General features: G+C 36.7%; 1 protein-coding gene across 1 annotated transcript in view; it reads left to right on the top strand.

The window, feature by feature from the left end:
* Positions 1 to 13,413: 13,413 nt before the first annotated feature.
* Positions 13,414 to 15,877, top strand: part of LOC107710637 (CD276 antigen homolog) — a 5,935-nt gene continuing 3,471 nt past the window's right edge. Inside the window, exon 1 of the mRNA XM_016515463.1 lies at positions 13,414 to 13,599. Within this exon, the coding sequence (XP_016370949.1) occupies positions 13,589 to 13,599 (11 nt within the window). The 5' untranslated portion in view covers positions 13,414 to 13,588. The remainder of the gene's footprint in view (positions 13,600 to 15,877) is intronic.

Here is a 15,877-nt window from a genome sequence, read left to right as displayed (position 1 = left end):
GGTGGTGATTGAACGGAAGTCCATGGACAGGATTCGTGACAGTATATTAGTAGGTCCTTCATGATAGTTCGTGTTTTGTCTCACAACCAAAGAAAACATGGAAAATATCTGATTTGATGTGCATTAACACAGATGCAAAACCTAAACCAGATTTGTTTAAAATAACTCCATACATACCAATATATTTTTTTTTCAATGAAGATTTGTGGATGTTTTTATTCTGAAAGGCTCTTGATTAATAATTATAATTACCCTGATTTGATTGATAGTTAATGATTGGTGGTAAAAGTGTTCTGAAGAAGCACAGAAGACAGACAAAATGAAAACTCAAAAAAATATTATTTTTGTATTTCTGTTTGGTTTTATCACAGATCTAATCATATGGTATAATTGAGGTTTATAGAATGTGTTGAAAGTGTAATGTGGAGTGTTATAAAAAAAATAAAGCTCATTTGATAAGCATTTAACACTTTAGTTATACCAGTGAACAATGAACATTAATTGTTGACAAAAATATTTATTCATTATGATTCTTATTCAGTTCATGTAAATATACAGTACTGTGCATGTGAAAATTCTCATAAAATAAGAAAAACTATGACAAAAGCAGTTTTATTAAATTCGATTTTGTTAGAGTTAATTGTTGAAAAAAATCTGATGTGGCATTGTGTTTCACTTCACAGCATTTTTTTCACAAGTGTCTAAAACTTTTCATAGCATTTCTCCATGCATCTTGCCACAATTCTTATAGGGTCACATATTTAACAGTGTCATTTTCTGAACTCTCACATTCCTGCTGTCATTGTGCCTCAATACATTGTATAGTTTATCATCACTGTCAAGTACGTCAAGAATGCAGATCTTCCAGTGACGTCCTCACTCTCACCTGAAAGAGAGAAACAAATGTAAAAAATACAGCCTCACATAAATTTGCCATTCAAATTTCATTCATATTGGATTATAGTCATATCGGCATAAAAAATTTGGTTTTGTGTGTTTCCTTTGTGGTTATATTAATCAAATTGAACTCTTTGGCACACATTAGTTGTATATCTATTCGTGAACAATATTTGAGAGAAATAGGCCTTTTGTGTACATAGAAAAAGTCTTAGATCTTTGAGTTCAGCTCATGAAAAATGGGGGCAAAAACAAAAGTGTTGCGTTTATAATTTTGTTCAGTGTAGATATGTGTCATCTAGATTGCAGTGGCATGTCAGCTGATGTTTGATGTTTTGCATTCAAGGCGTGGAGTTACTGTGGTGATACTCAATACCAGGATGCTGGTAATATAAACACTGCCAAATATCCCAAACCCATTTCTCTACAGACTTCTGCTGCTTATCAACTGATGTGTTATAAGGAATTAATTAATCATATTTGGTAAAGGATGTCATTTTAATATTAACAAACATAATATATAAGTAAAACCAAATACATTTGAACACAACATGAAGAAACACAAATCATAGGAGCATATGGGTGGTCAACCTATCGGGCCGTTTCTATTAATGAGGATTTTTATCTTTACACTGTCTATGTGACAAGAAAACCTTTTATTTTTCATTACAGAGGAGAAGCAGTGTTGAGAATGGATGATGGATGGATGGAATTAAAATGTATATTGCTATTTATCATGACTGAACAATTAGAGAAAATGATGTACCGATAAGCCTATCATTTAGGATTCACATTTTCAGATTAATTGCCATTTACCCATTTATTGCAGGGAAGTGTGTCTCTTTTTGCTGATTAAACTAAAAGTATAATATCATTTGCAGGCAAGCCTCATAAAAAAAAAAGCAAAATTATATCATATTGCTTCTTGCACATATGGTGGCAATTTGGAAATAAAATGCAGGGTGAGTGCTGCTAAAAGGTTAATGTAAACCTCTTTTAGTTCTGGTTTCCGATAAAAGCATGGAGATGTTTGTCCCTTCTGCGGTCTTCGGGTCATTTCTGAGCGGAGAAGTTTACGTTTTGAATTTTTTTAAATCACAGCTTCATCGGAATGGTACGCCACAATGCAGCAAAAAAGTACTCAGCAATGAAGGGGTGAAACTCTAAAACATCAAGAGTGCAAAACAGACACACCCACTCATACACACTCACTTACACACACTCACAGACACACATGCACAATTATACACACTCAAATGGAATAACCATATATCCAAAATGAGTCAGAAGTCTGAAATAAGAGGTTGAAATCAGACCCAGAAGGATTAAACTCTTGTAAAAAATAAATAGTCACACTCTTGGTCTTCGGTCAAAAATGACCGACCATAGGAAATGAATGGCAAAAAAAAAAATTCAGAGAATTTTTGTGTGCACAATCTACAAATCAACCACAATGCAGCAAAAAAGTACTCAGCAATGAAGGGGTGAAACTCTAAAACATCAAGAGTGCAAAACAGACACATCCACTCATACACACTCACTTACACACACTCATAGACACACATGCACAATTATACACACTCAAATGGAATAAACATATATCCAAAATGAGTCAGAAGTCTGAAATAAGAGGTTGAAATCAGATCAGACCCAGAAGGATTAAACTCTGATAAAGCATTCCTGTTCATTTTTGTTACATTTTTATAGAACTGTAATGCTTTGTGTAGCAAAATGCTTTCTCTGTGTTCAGGTTTGACTGTAGTAGTAACAATGCAAAAACTGACATTTCAGATCAACATTTCAAAAAAATATATATACTGTATATACAGTAAACCTTGACAAAACGTAGTCTTTGAGAATGTCTTAATATACATTCAAGTTCACAACTTAATATAAGTAAGCAATTGTATCTAAAAACAACTAGGGAATTCACAAGCCTCTCTATAGAGTGCTATACAGGCATTTAGTGGTTACACCATGAAATTACTAGAATGTTTTTCTTTCTTTGCTCTCACCAGGTGGCGCTAATCTTCAGGTGTCCGGTCACTTTTGACCGTGAAGACCATGAGTGTCACTGTGACTCCCAAATGAGGAGCGCACAAGGGTTGTGTTTCCTCCTGGACAAAGAATCCAGCCATGGGAAGGAGAGGTCAGCTACTGTAGAAGAACCAGCAGGCAAATCAGCGCTGATGACACTTTTGTGAATAAACAGACGGCAGTATGTTCAGCGCTTTCACAGTGTATTCAAGCTGACAAACAAGTGGCAACAGTGCTGGTGCTATCGCATGATTTCCCTTACCTCAGGAGCAGCAAATGCTGGCACATAATGTTAAACATAATGCAAACGTTGTTTATACCAGCACTGATGACTGTTAATAACATGAATAGCAACTGCAGCAAATGTTTAACTGAGCAATAGAGTAGAGCCATTGCAGGGCTATCGCCGTGCAGAAGCATCTCTGGTGCCAATCATTTAGTCAGCCATCTAATATAATGTTATTGAACACTTGTGGCCCTACACCATCTCAGTAGGGCCACAACAGTTTAAGATGAATGCTGAGCAACAGATTTAGGATTTGACTCCTCACGCACAGACAATACATGTGGTGCAAGTGAGGAAAGTTTCAAGTTCTAAGATCTAGAAAAGGTATTCAGTGAAGACTATCCAAATGCCATACAAATGTCTTGAATAGACACCCAAGCCCATGAGGAGGCCATAGCTCTGGTGGAGTGGGCTCCAACCCCAATAGGGTATTCCATGTAAGCTGTATGACAAAGATATCACATCTGTATTCCAAAGGGACAGTCTTTGCTTAGGTACAGGCCTTTTGAGTGGCTATTGAAGGACAAAAAGCCAATCTGAACTGGGCAGAGTGCTCAGTGTAAAAGCGTAGTTCATACATGGAACAGTTCTCCACGTTCAATCCTTCAGGGGGAAAAATCCAACAATGTTATGACCTGGGCTCTAAACAGTGTTGAGAGCACCTTTGGCACGTAACCCTACTTGGGTTTAAGAATAACCTTACAATCATTCGCCATGAATTCCATGTAAGCACCTAAAGTAGACAGCACGTATAAGCTATCTTCAGTGAGAGTGCTGTATATGAAAGAAGTCAATGGGGTGGACTGCAAATGAACTGCAGCGTGTCAGCTTGCCACTCGGACGAGGGCCTTGCTGCTTCAGAAAGGGTTGCACTTTGGCCAATAAGTCTTGGGTCTCACAGCTGCTCAGGTTTTCTGCTAGAGGCTGAGGTGGATCTAGAGATTTGCCTGGTGGGACGTTGAGTCGAACATTGAGTTGAAGAGGTGAGTGATGAAGTTTTGTGTGAAGACAGCAGCTGACTTTAATGAGAAAATACCATTCAGTATGCCTATAGCAGTTCAGAATGCATCTATTTTACACGCTTGAACATCATTGGCCAGATGTACTTCATGCTTCAGTATTTCTCAGAGAAAGGAGTTCCCCAGTGTCAGCTACTGAATCTTGAGAGAATTAGCAACTGTGTGAGCCTTTTATTTTTTGCTTTAAATGTCATGTTTTCATAGCCAAAGAAGAAATATGAATAATAAGAGGAAAACATATTTAAATTTAGTTAGAAAAATGGGTCTTTATAAATAATAATAAAAATGTTTTTCACAATAAAAAAATGAGATCTAATTAAATAATGTCTTGATCAAGGAGCTCAACCTTTACTTATGTTATAACATTTTACTTTGCGTTACATTACATTGGCGTGAAAATACAAAAAAAAAAAAAAAAATTGTTAACACTTCTGCAAGATTTCTGACAAAGAGCTCTTAACGACTTTTTTATTTAATCAGAAAACAGCCTACTTTCCTCTGTGGAATTGTTTTTGTTGTTGTTGTTTTTCCGATCAGGTGGTGCAGTTCCAGCGTCTACCAGCAGGGTCTAAAAGGAAGCTGTTAACCAGCCTGACTCCCTGGTTTCTAATACTAATAAACTTGACATATTTCTTTCTTCTGATGCCTATCCATCTCTCTCGCTATTTTTATTTATTTTATTTTTTTTGGAAACTCATGAAAACGCAATCGTGATTTTGTTGTTGTTGAAGCAAACTGATGGAACAAATAATATTTGCTGTAGTTTCCCGTTCACTGCAATAGATTTTTTATTTTTTTTAACCCCGTGGTTCTATGACGACTTCCGCTACAGAAAATTTCTCACAATTTCAGTTTTTTTTGGACAAAGTTTTATTTCGTAATATTATGTAATATATATATATATGAATTATATCGGGGCACCATGATCTTCGGGTATGTTCGTGATTCCTTAATGAAATTCTGTTTTCACAAAACGAGACGTACTTGCCACACATTTCACTTCAGATCTGCCGCGATACAAGCAAAAAGTGATCAAGTTCACGCTCGTATTTGCATTCGGCCTGGTTTGTTTTATTACTTACTTAATCTAGCATTAATAAACCACCCCTGTCAACATAATTAATGCATTGATCTCGATTTGATTAACTACTGCGTTACAGGTTAATACCCAGATAAATAGCTGAAATTCTTTCTTTTTTTTTTTTTGCAGAATCAACAGCAGAAAAATTAAACAAAACCACTGAACAAGAAAACGAAGGACCAAAAACACAGTCAGATCGGAGAAAAATATTGATCTCTGTTTTTACTGTATTACTTGCATTAACTGTCATGTCTATAATAGCCTGTTTCATGTTTCGCAGGAGAAAAAGATCTCAGGCTGCCTTATAGAAGGAACAGTGGCAAACTGAAAGTTAAAAAGTTTAAACAGACTCATTTTCTCTCATTTTATGACTATATTGCAAGTTAAATGTTACCTTTAGCTGAATTTGTAGGACAGCTTTTATTGTTTCTTTCTTGTGCAAACTACTGGTAAGGCCTGTTGCTCCTCCAGTGTCAGCGACCTCTGAGCAGCACGTTTTTTCTGAGTTCAAAGAGTTCATTTTGAAAGCATGAAAGGCACGTCATGAAATAATCGTATTTTGTGCTGCAGCTCATGCCACACTCACAGGTGCAGTGTGAATCAAGTATTACACTGTTCTGTATTGTTATACTCTTGTTGACAGAAATCAATGTGCACTGTTTGTTCTTATTGCATAACAATGAGATCTTTAAACACTATATAAGGAACATTTTTTGCTGTCGATCCTGTCAAAAGTGGCATTCACAATTCTGTACCACAAGTGTTCTTTCTTCATGTTGTGTTTGCCAAAATAAATGTGTTTTGTATTCTGTATGTATTTAATGTTTGTTAAATGTTAGAATCTGATTCATTCATTCCTGATTACACATCAGCTAATTTAATTATTTGTTTACACACAGTGTGCTCAAGGTAAAATATCTATACATATCTGCTATACGGCTCTGCAGACTGATGTCAGAAAGAGTGTAATTATTTACTTGATCTGCTGTACTACAGTTTAACAGGGTGTGAACTACAATGTATATTATGTCTATTAAAACACATGTTAGAGTTTCATGAGAATGTAAAAAATTGCAAAGAGGAAGCCTATTTACTTGGGCAAGGTTAGTGAAGCCATTAATCTTCTTAAACTCAAGACATTGCCAGAAGTGGACAGTTTATTTTCTGAATTCTACAGATAGTTTGCTCAATTTTGCTCACAGAATGTATTATAAAAGCTTCTCTTCCCCTGCACTTACTCGAGGCCTTATGCTGCTCCCAAACCCAATATATCTTCATAATAATTATTCCATTTAAGCCTTCGTTTTTTTTTTTTTTTCATCTGGATATTGTTATTTCTAAGAATATGAAGAGTAGACGTTTGGACAGCTTTTCTCCTGTTATGGAAAGAACAGGAACTAAATCTGTTCTTACATTGAAACTTCTCTCAAGTGCAAAATTTGCTTTCTAAACCTAAGAGACTCGTCTGGCTTATTCTGATACTTCTCTTGATGTTGATGTTCAGACTTTCAAAGCTTAGTGAAATGTCTTAAGACACATTACGTTACAAAATCTGTAGTTATGAAAAAGCCAGTGTTATTTTTTTTTTTTTTTTTAGATTTCTTCTAATAATTATACATTTAAAAAGGGGCTGGATCAAATAACACATACGTACACAATTTTGAAATCAATGTATTATGATAACTGAGCTAAGAATAGTATTGTTTTGGTCAGTCAATTTTTTTTATGATGTATTATATGATGATATAATTACAAAGTTGGGGAGTAACTAGTTACATGTAACGGCGTTATGTAATTTAATTACAAAATAAATGTAACTGTAATCAGTTACAGTTACTAAGAAAAAATGTGTAATTAAATTACAGTTACTTATGAAAATATATACAGTGTTGGGGAGTAACTAGTTACATGTAACGGCGTTATGTAATTTAATTACAAAATAAATGTAACTGTAATCAGTTACAGTTACTAAGAAAAAATGTGTAATTAAATTACAGTTACTTATGAAAATGTTAACGATTACAAAGGGGATTACATTTGAATATTTAGGCTACACACATCCACATGAATGTGTATGAATGTGAGATTTCCCGGCCTGAAATTTTTTTCCCAGTCCGCCCCTCGTGGAAATTAATGGTGCAGACATGCGGCTTCATTTACTACACATAGGCCTACTGAAGCTTGCGGGTTTTTTCAGCCTCTGCCACCTCAATATATGAGTACATGAACACATAAACAATCTCTAGAACTGCTCTGAGTCACTTCATGAGCATTTTACTTATTTTGAGAAAACTATCGTCATATCATATACAAAGAGACACCAATGTTTCAGGAGTTTAGTACACAGAATAGGACACATGCTTATTAGATAACCGTATTTGAGTTGATGTATATGCTTTTATTTATTATTATTTTTAAATTAACTATTTTTTCCAAACCATTGTTAGATGCAGTGTTTCCTGTAGTTATGCAAAGATTTGGTTTCAAAAACAGTATCAGTAAACTATTTCTTATGATTTTAAATCTGCATTGAACTTCAGATCAATCTCAAAGTAAAAGGCGGTACTAAAGTCTGATTTTGTGGTGGATGTGTTCAAATTTGATCATCTTAATTCAAGTGATGAAGGATTTTGAAAGTCTGACAGTGTTGAGCACTACTGTAAGGTTAACCCTGCATGGTGTAAATGTTTGAAAATTATTAACAGTTGCAAATAAACATTCATTAGAAATTTTGAAAAGTAATCAAAAAGTAATCAAAAGTAATCCGTTACATTACTTTAATAAAGTAATTGAAAAAGTTACACTACTATTACATTTTAAATAGGGTAACTTGTAATCTGTAACCTATTACATTTCCAAAGTAACCTTCCCAACACTGCATAATTAGCATTTCTAAAATACTTAAATGCCTCCCTACAGAGGTTTATTTCTACAATGATGACTTCTGTGATTTACTAACTGAACATTCGTTTAATTTGGTTTAGTAAAGTAAATAACTATAGAGACTCTGGAAAAACATACAATATAAAAGAAGAGTTGGATGTTACTTAATCTTATTTTGTTGAAAAATTTCAAGAAAGATCTGTCTCATACTTGTTTTCATCCTGACAGACTGTACAAATGTTGTAAGAGACTTGAGAGAGTGTGATATTTTAATGCGATGGGAGGAGAGACTTTAACAAAGTGATTGTACAGTCAATAGAACTGGATGAGTAGGTCAGTTGACATGCATGGTATGTTCTTTTTTAATTACAGCCATGCCGGCCCTAGCTAATAAGCGAAATATGCGGTTGCATAGGGCCCCGTGGCCACCAGGGGGCCCAATGTCAGGGTTCAGTAATACTTGGAAATATTTGAAAATAAAAGAGGAGGCACAATCAATCTGGTGCAGAGAAGTGGAAAAAGAGGAAAGCAAGTGAGCAAGCTTAAGGTAAGTGATGGGTTTTTAAAGTATTTTGTTGAAATGGCAGTTGCTGGATCATATCTTATCGGTTTAATCAAACTCACCTGAACAAGATAATCAAGGTCTTCAAGATCACTAGAAAGTTACAGGCAGATGAGTTTGATCAAGGTTGGAGCTAAACTCTGCAGGAAAGTGGACCTCAAGGGTCAGAGTTGAGAACTTCTGTGTTTTAGGGAATTAATGAATCAGATTCAGTAAAAGATGTACAGTTTTAATACTAACGAAAACAAAATAATATATAAATAAAACTAAATATTTAAACAACATGAAGAAACATATGCCATAGTATGATAAGGATTCCCCTTTCTAAACTATTAATGAGGCTCTTTTTCTCTTTGCACTGTCTATATGAGAAGAAAACCTTTTACGTTTCATTACAGAGGATAATAGGCAGTATTGAGAATGGATGGATGGAGTTAAAATACATCATGTTACTTACAATGACTGAACAATTAGAGAAAACGATGTACCGATAATCCCACACATTTTAGGATTCACATTCTCATGCTAATTCATGTCATTTACCTGTTTATTTCTCACATAGTTGTGTCTCTTTTTGCTAATTAAAACTAAAGGAATAAGACTCATTAGCAGGCCAGTCTTATGAATCTCTATTGAGATTGTTGGGGAAAGGGGGAAGCAACCTTTAAGTTATTTTAATTTCTCATTAAAATTTTTAAATAGAAGCATGGTGATATTTCTGAGATATGTCTGAAATGTGTTTCCTTCTGGAGAAAGAATCCAGTCATGGGAAGGAGAGGACAGCCAGAAGCAATGTACTTTTTTTTTACTCTATTTTTTTTTCTCTCGCTGAGCAAAACTTTTGCGAATTTAACTACGCAAAATTGGAATATCGCATAAAACATTTGCGAATAAGCACTGTTTCCATCCAATTAGTCAAAGAGAACAAAATCATCACTTCCTGATAAACTGGCACTAAATATCACTAAGAAAAGTTGAAGCTACTGAATATAATAAATTTCATATAATAAATGACTTGTGCCTCACAGCGAGCAGAAACGTAATAAGTGCGGTCATTGCTTTCAGAGGTGAATGCTGCTGTTTAGGAACGCAGTCATGCAAGATAGTTCTGGGAGGCAATTATACAGAAATACTTTGATGACAGACTTTGCTCGGGCATTTAGGAAAGACCATAACAACATTTCAGATGCTGTGCAACAAGCGGTCCGCTGGTTGGTCAGGTTATGCCGTCCCATCGCACAAAGTCACATGACATTTTTGATGAGCATGGAGGAATTTATTCGCAAAATGCGTTTCCACCTCCCATTATTCACATTTAACCCTTTTTTGCACAAGTCAAAAACCACCTCAAGCGAGTGCAAAAACTTTGAGAATTAAGGGATTTTTTCAGAAATTTGGCATTTCCATCAGTGGTTTCTGATGCGATACTTCAAAATGCGCATAAAAAGAGGGTGATGGAAACATACTGTAGCTACTCTTTCAATGAAAACTAATTCTATAGCGGTTAACCAGAGCACTGCAATTACTTCTCATTTACTAGAACACAATCAAATACAGTAGCCGTCCTCACACATTGTATGCCTGTCCTCTGCGCTGCATTTTATTTTTTTCTGTGCCACCACAACATTACAAGCACAGGGAAGAGGAAACATTGACCAGAAGAACCAGCAGGAAAATCCGCGATGGTGACACTTTTGTGAATGAACAGACGGCAGCATCATCAGTTCTTTCACAGTGTATTCAAGCTGACAAAACAAATGGCAACAGTGCTGGCAATGTCGCATAGTCTCTGACAAGATTATGACCTGAGCTGTAAACCGTGTTGAGAGCACCTTCGGCACGTAACCCTTCTTGGGTTTAAGAATAACTTTACAATCATTCAGCATGAATTCCATGTAAGCGCCAAAAGTAGACAGCACTTTAAAGTCCACCACTCACTTTACAGAAGTAGTAATTAGTAGTAATTCAGCTGTCAGCAGTGGCTCGAACAGAGGCTCTGCCAGAGATTTTAGGATCAAGACCAAGTCTGAAGTGAGCAATGTGGAGGGGTGAAGGGGTTTAACCGGCTCGCTCCCCTCAGAAAGCTTATCAACAGGTGATTGATTTGTGAATGAAAAATCATAATAGCAGCCACATACACTAGAAGAGGGTAGCACAACTGCCGTAAGAAACTGTAAGAATGACAGTATTATTGACACGGGACAATTCACCAGAACTTCACCATGCGTTCTGCACCAGTCCACAAACACTTTACACTTATGGGCAATATTGGTGCCTGGTAGAGGGAGTCTGTGCCTCAGTGATTGTGTTCAGCGCTCGCTGTGGCACAATCTCTGGTGGTGATGGGCTCTGCTGACCAGCCAGACATGCAGGTTCATCAGTTCTGGTCTTAGGTGCCAGATTGTGTCCCACGCTTGGATGACCCTTCTCAGTGGTATGGTCAAGAACTTTTTTGCTTATTTATTGAAAGTCCCAAACACCTCAAGTGATCAATCAGTTTGAATTTTGGGAGGTTTATTTGAGTATTTGAATGAGGATAATCTGGCCAAGATCATGCAATACTCCAAATAATTCAGTACACACAATCTTAAAGGGGAAAACCATGTCCACACATTTTGTGAATGTGCGTGAAGCTCATGACAGGCCGAGGGGCAAGATAATGAATAAGTATGCAGTGCCTTCAAAAGTAAATCTCAGAAAGCACCTGTGATGAGGAGCTATCTGTATATAAAAGTAGTCAATGGGGCGGACTGTGAATGTAGGCTTCTGCAGTTTGTCGGCTTGCCACTTCAGAAAAGGTTGCGCTTTGGCCACAAAGTCTTGGGTCTCACAGCTGCTCAGGTTCTCTGCAACAGGCTGAGGTGGATCTAGAGGTTTGCCTGGTTGAGCCGAACACTGAGCTGAAGAGGTGAGTTGTGGAGGTTTGAGTGAAGACAGCAGCTGACGTCAAGGAGAAAGATTTACTATTTCGCACATTTGAATATAATTTTCAGTGTAGTTCACATTTCAGTATTTCTTGGAGAAAGGAGTTTCCCCATAGTGTCAGCTATTGATACAGTGTTAAATGTATATTTATGTACTGTATGTCTACACTCACAGAAACTGAAAATCTCAAGAGTCTGAACATCTTGCAATGCGATTTTGCAGGGAAGTTGTCCTCATCAATATTGAACATATATATGTTTGATGTTATCATGGCATGCTTGCAAAGGCAAGATAATTAGCAACTGTGCGTGACCTTTTTATTTTTTTGTTTTACATGTCATGTTTCCAGCACGGAAACGTAGGTGCGCTCAGCTTGAAGAGGCCTTGCGCAGACCGATTTGCGTACCATCTGGACATTGGTCGCCGTGATTTTGCCAAGTAAGACATGTTGCTGGATCAACATCTTTTGATGATCCTGGATCAACATTATTGTCCAAAAATATAGACTTGGGGACATGGGGTAATGTCCTCATAAGTCACCTTCTCCTTGTAATACCTATGTCATGGTCGCTGTGATTTTGCCAAGTAAGACATGTTCCTGGATCAACATCTTTTGATGATCCTGGATCAACATTATTGTCCAAAAATATAGACTTAACCCAATCCCTACCCCTAAACCTAACCTTACCCATAATTTATTGCTAAAATCAGTGTGAAATGATAGCTGATTAACAAGGGTGTAGAAGCACCTAACCCTGATTTTAAGCCCAAAACAGATATTTCCTGAAAAGTTATACCTCAATTCTGATTGGTTGATTGGAAAGTTGTTCCAGGATCAACAAGGATGTTGATCCAGGAATGTTGTACTTGGTGAAACCACACTCACCTCTGGACTTTACGCAAGGATTTAAAGGGATAGTTCACCCAAAAATGAAAATTTGATGTTTATCTGCTTACCCCCAGGGCATCCAAGATGTAGGTGACTTTGTTTCTTCAGTAGAACACAAATGATGATTTTTAACTCCAACCGTTGCAGTCTGTCAGTCGTATAATGCATGGCAATGGTAACAAAATCTATAGGGTGTCCCATCACACACCTGCCTGACTGAAGATCCAGACTTTTCTTCACTGTTGAGCCGCAGCGTTTTGCACATTGTGTTTAGCTTGCCACGTATAAACTGGAGGCGACGTCCAAGGCCAGAGGGACCCAATGGCACGCTGTCAATAGAGTGAGTAATGTGTTGTATTTGTAATGTTATTGCAATGAAATCTCTGTGTCTCTGTAGTAAAACCATGGTTAACCATAGTTTAAACATGGTGCCTGTAGTACAACAGTTGTTATACAAATGGAAGTAAACCACTAAAAAACATGGTTTTATTACATCAAATCTTCCTTTTATTTGTTACTTTTCGTAAAGGGCAGCTTTACAAATAAAAAGGACACATACAAAAATCTTGTTCACATACCTCAGTTGGATGCGGAAAAACCATAGGCACAGCTGATGGTTTAAGTCGTACGTGATCCTCCACCTACATCTTGGATGCCCTGGGGGTAAGCAGATAAACATCAAATTTTCATTTTTGGTTGAACTATCCCTTTAAATGTTAAGCGGAGTATCCAGACGACCTGAGGAGGGCAGTAATACGCCAGTGATGCGTCTAGCCTGCCGCAAATTCTATAAGAAGAAGAAGATTTGCGTACCAAAGTACCGCGAGACCTACACAGACCTACACGGCATATACAGAAGACCGCACTGTATGCTTTCGACTCACTCTCGCGATAGTTTGATGTCATAAACCTTTCGGTCTGCGCTACACTTAGCACATACTTTCAGTTTCCCTACAAGTAGCATTTTAGAAATAGTATGTAAAATAACCATTATTTATATCGGGGCACCATGATCATCGGGTATGTTTATGTTTTTTAGTGATATTCTGTTTCTTCAAAACGACTTGTAGGCTACTTCCCACACATTTCACTTCACATCTGCCGCGATACGTGAAAAAAAAGTGATAAAGTTTGCAGGCTCGCATGTGCATTTGACCTGATTTGTTTTGGGCTCTCGCTCAAACTAGCATTAGTAAACAAACATTTTCATCGTCATTAATGCATTATTCGTGTTCTGATTAGTTAACGAGTGATTAATACTCAAAGAAATAGCGGTAGCAGATCTATCCATTAGAATTAGCATGTTTTATGGCCTTTGTGTCCCGGTGCATGTGCGGTTAGTTTTTGTTGTTGTTGTTTTAATGTCAGTTTGACTGGTTGAGTCTTAAAGTGCTTTCAAAATATTGAAGATTTTACCAGTATGGGAGGATGGGTGAACATGCTTAACAACAACATTTTCTGCTGAAACATAATCAGAGTTTAGCATCTACAGGATAATAATGCAACAGCCAGTATATTGTTAACATAAATTGTAAAGATTTAAGTTTTAAATTGAAGCATTTTGACAAGTTAGTGACAAACATAATCCAGTTAACCTGAATCCTATTTAATGTTTATTATATAAATATTTTTAATTGAAAGGATAGCAAAATAGCAATAGACTATTAATTCAGATTGAATAATTTCACTCAAATGGTCTTTAGGTTATGATGAATGATGAAAATTTTATTGAATAATAACTCCATGAATTATTATAATTATTATAGTAAACAATAAAAACAGCAGCAACACCTTGCCACAGTTGTGAGGGGGGCATCTTACCCTAATCCTATCACTTTAATTTTCCACATCAAAATAAAAATATTGAAATATTAAGATACTTTTTATTAAAATAACCAAGTCTTAAGTCTAAACAGGGTTTCATTACTTTATTTGTACTTTAGTGAAAAACAGTTTGTCCACACTGAATGTGACAAGAGGCCTGTTGCACAAAGCCGGTTTCGGGTTTTCAGGTAAGTTCACGTTTAGTTTGAGCAAACTCGGAGTTGTCGGGATCAAGACGGTGGGTTGGTTTTGAGCGGGTTTCGTCGCCATGGTAACTTAGACTACACGGCTCCCCTGCTATTGAGCAGGTTTTATTCTGTGTTAGAGATCGCAAACACAAACTGGACCAATAAACTGTGAACAAAGTGACATGAATCTAACGCAATAAGCCACCCCCCCTTATTTCTCGCTTCAAATTAAAGCAGTTTGCCTTCTCAAAATTTAGCTGCAGCAGCAGTGTTTATTTCTGCCTTGTAAATGCATTTAAATACATATTTTTAATAACGATGACATATCTTAATTTTCAACAGAGCAGTGAATTGCACCGACTCGCGAGAAGTGAATCAAACCGATGATCTCCATGTTCTGTGTGATTGGCTGTTTGCTGCACTTGTCACACTTTCAGCTGCACGCGCTCTAGAGTTAATCACAAACTCTGGATCAACCCTGGAGTTGACAGAACGTTTATATCTATCTTTCTGAGCCCGCTGAACCTGATCTAAACCAGGTTGGATTTGTTTGGTTTTGTCAACTCTAAACCTACTCTGAAACTGCTTGTTCAGCTGGCTTCATGCAACAGGCCAAAGGAGTCACGTGACACAATCAAAATTTTATCTTAGTCTTAGAAAAGTATTAAAATTAGCTTCATAAACCTGTAGAAACCATGTCTGTGGTTAAGAGAAATATTAAAGGTGGGTGGGGCATCTTGATCATGCAAGAATCAGTGCTGCTTTCACGGGTTTCCTTGTCGGAAATTGGACATGAACGTCATTTCAAGTTGTATTTACAACTGGGAAACTGAGATTATTTTGATACCAGAGTTTCTGTTGGGTGTGGCCTAACTTTAAATATGGTGTAGAAAGAAACCGTTGTAGTACTGTAATGTTTTATTTGTTTTTCCCACAACATCTATATTGCTTTCTCCTGGCATTTTAGTCATACAGTCATGTATATTTATATATGTAAATATACAGTCATGTATATTTACATATATAAATAACTATTTGATGCATATTGTATGTATTTAACACACTGAAAATGGCATTTATTTGACCTAGATTCAAGAATCATCAGCCAGTTGAAAATCGGCTTAAATAAGATTTCACCAAGAAACAGGCAAAAGTGAACTCATGAATGGGCCGTACCCATAGACTGTAAAAAAACATGGACGTAGTGTCCGTGATGTCACTCGTAGGGTTCAGAAGCATTTTTGAAGCCTAAAGTGGGCGGAGCCGACTGCCGCCATCTTGGCAGC

This window comes from Sinocyclocheilus rhinocerous, unplaced genomic scaffold, assembly GCF_001515625.1.
Source record: "Sinocyclocheilus rhinocerous isolate Xijiao unplaced genomic scaffold, SAMN03320098_v1.1 scaffold777, whole genome shotgun sequence".
Taxonomy (NCBI): Eukaryota; Metazoa; Chordata; class Actinopteri; order Cypriniformes; family Cyprinidae; genus Sinocyclocheilus; species Sinocyclocheilus rhinocerous.
Note: the sequence above shows the minus strand (reverse complement) of the source record. Positions and strands in the feature narration are given on the sequence as shown.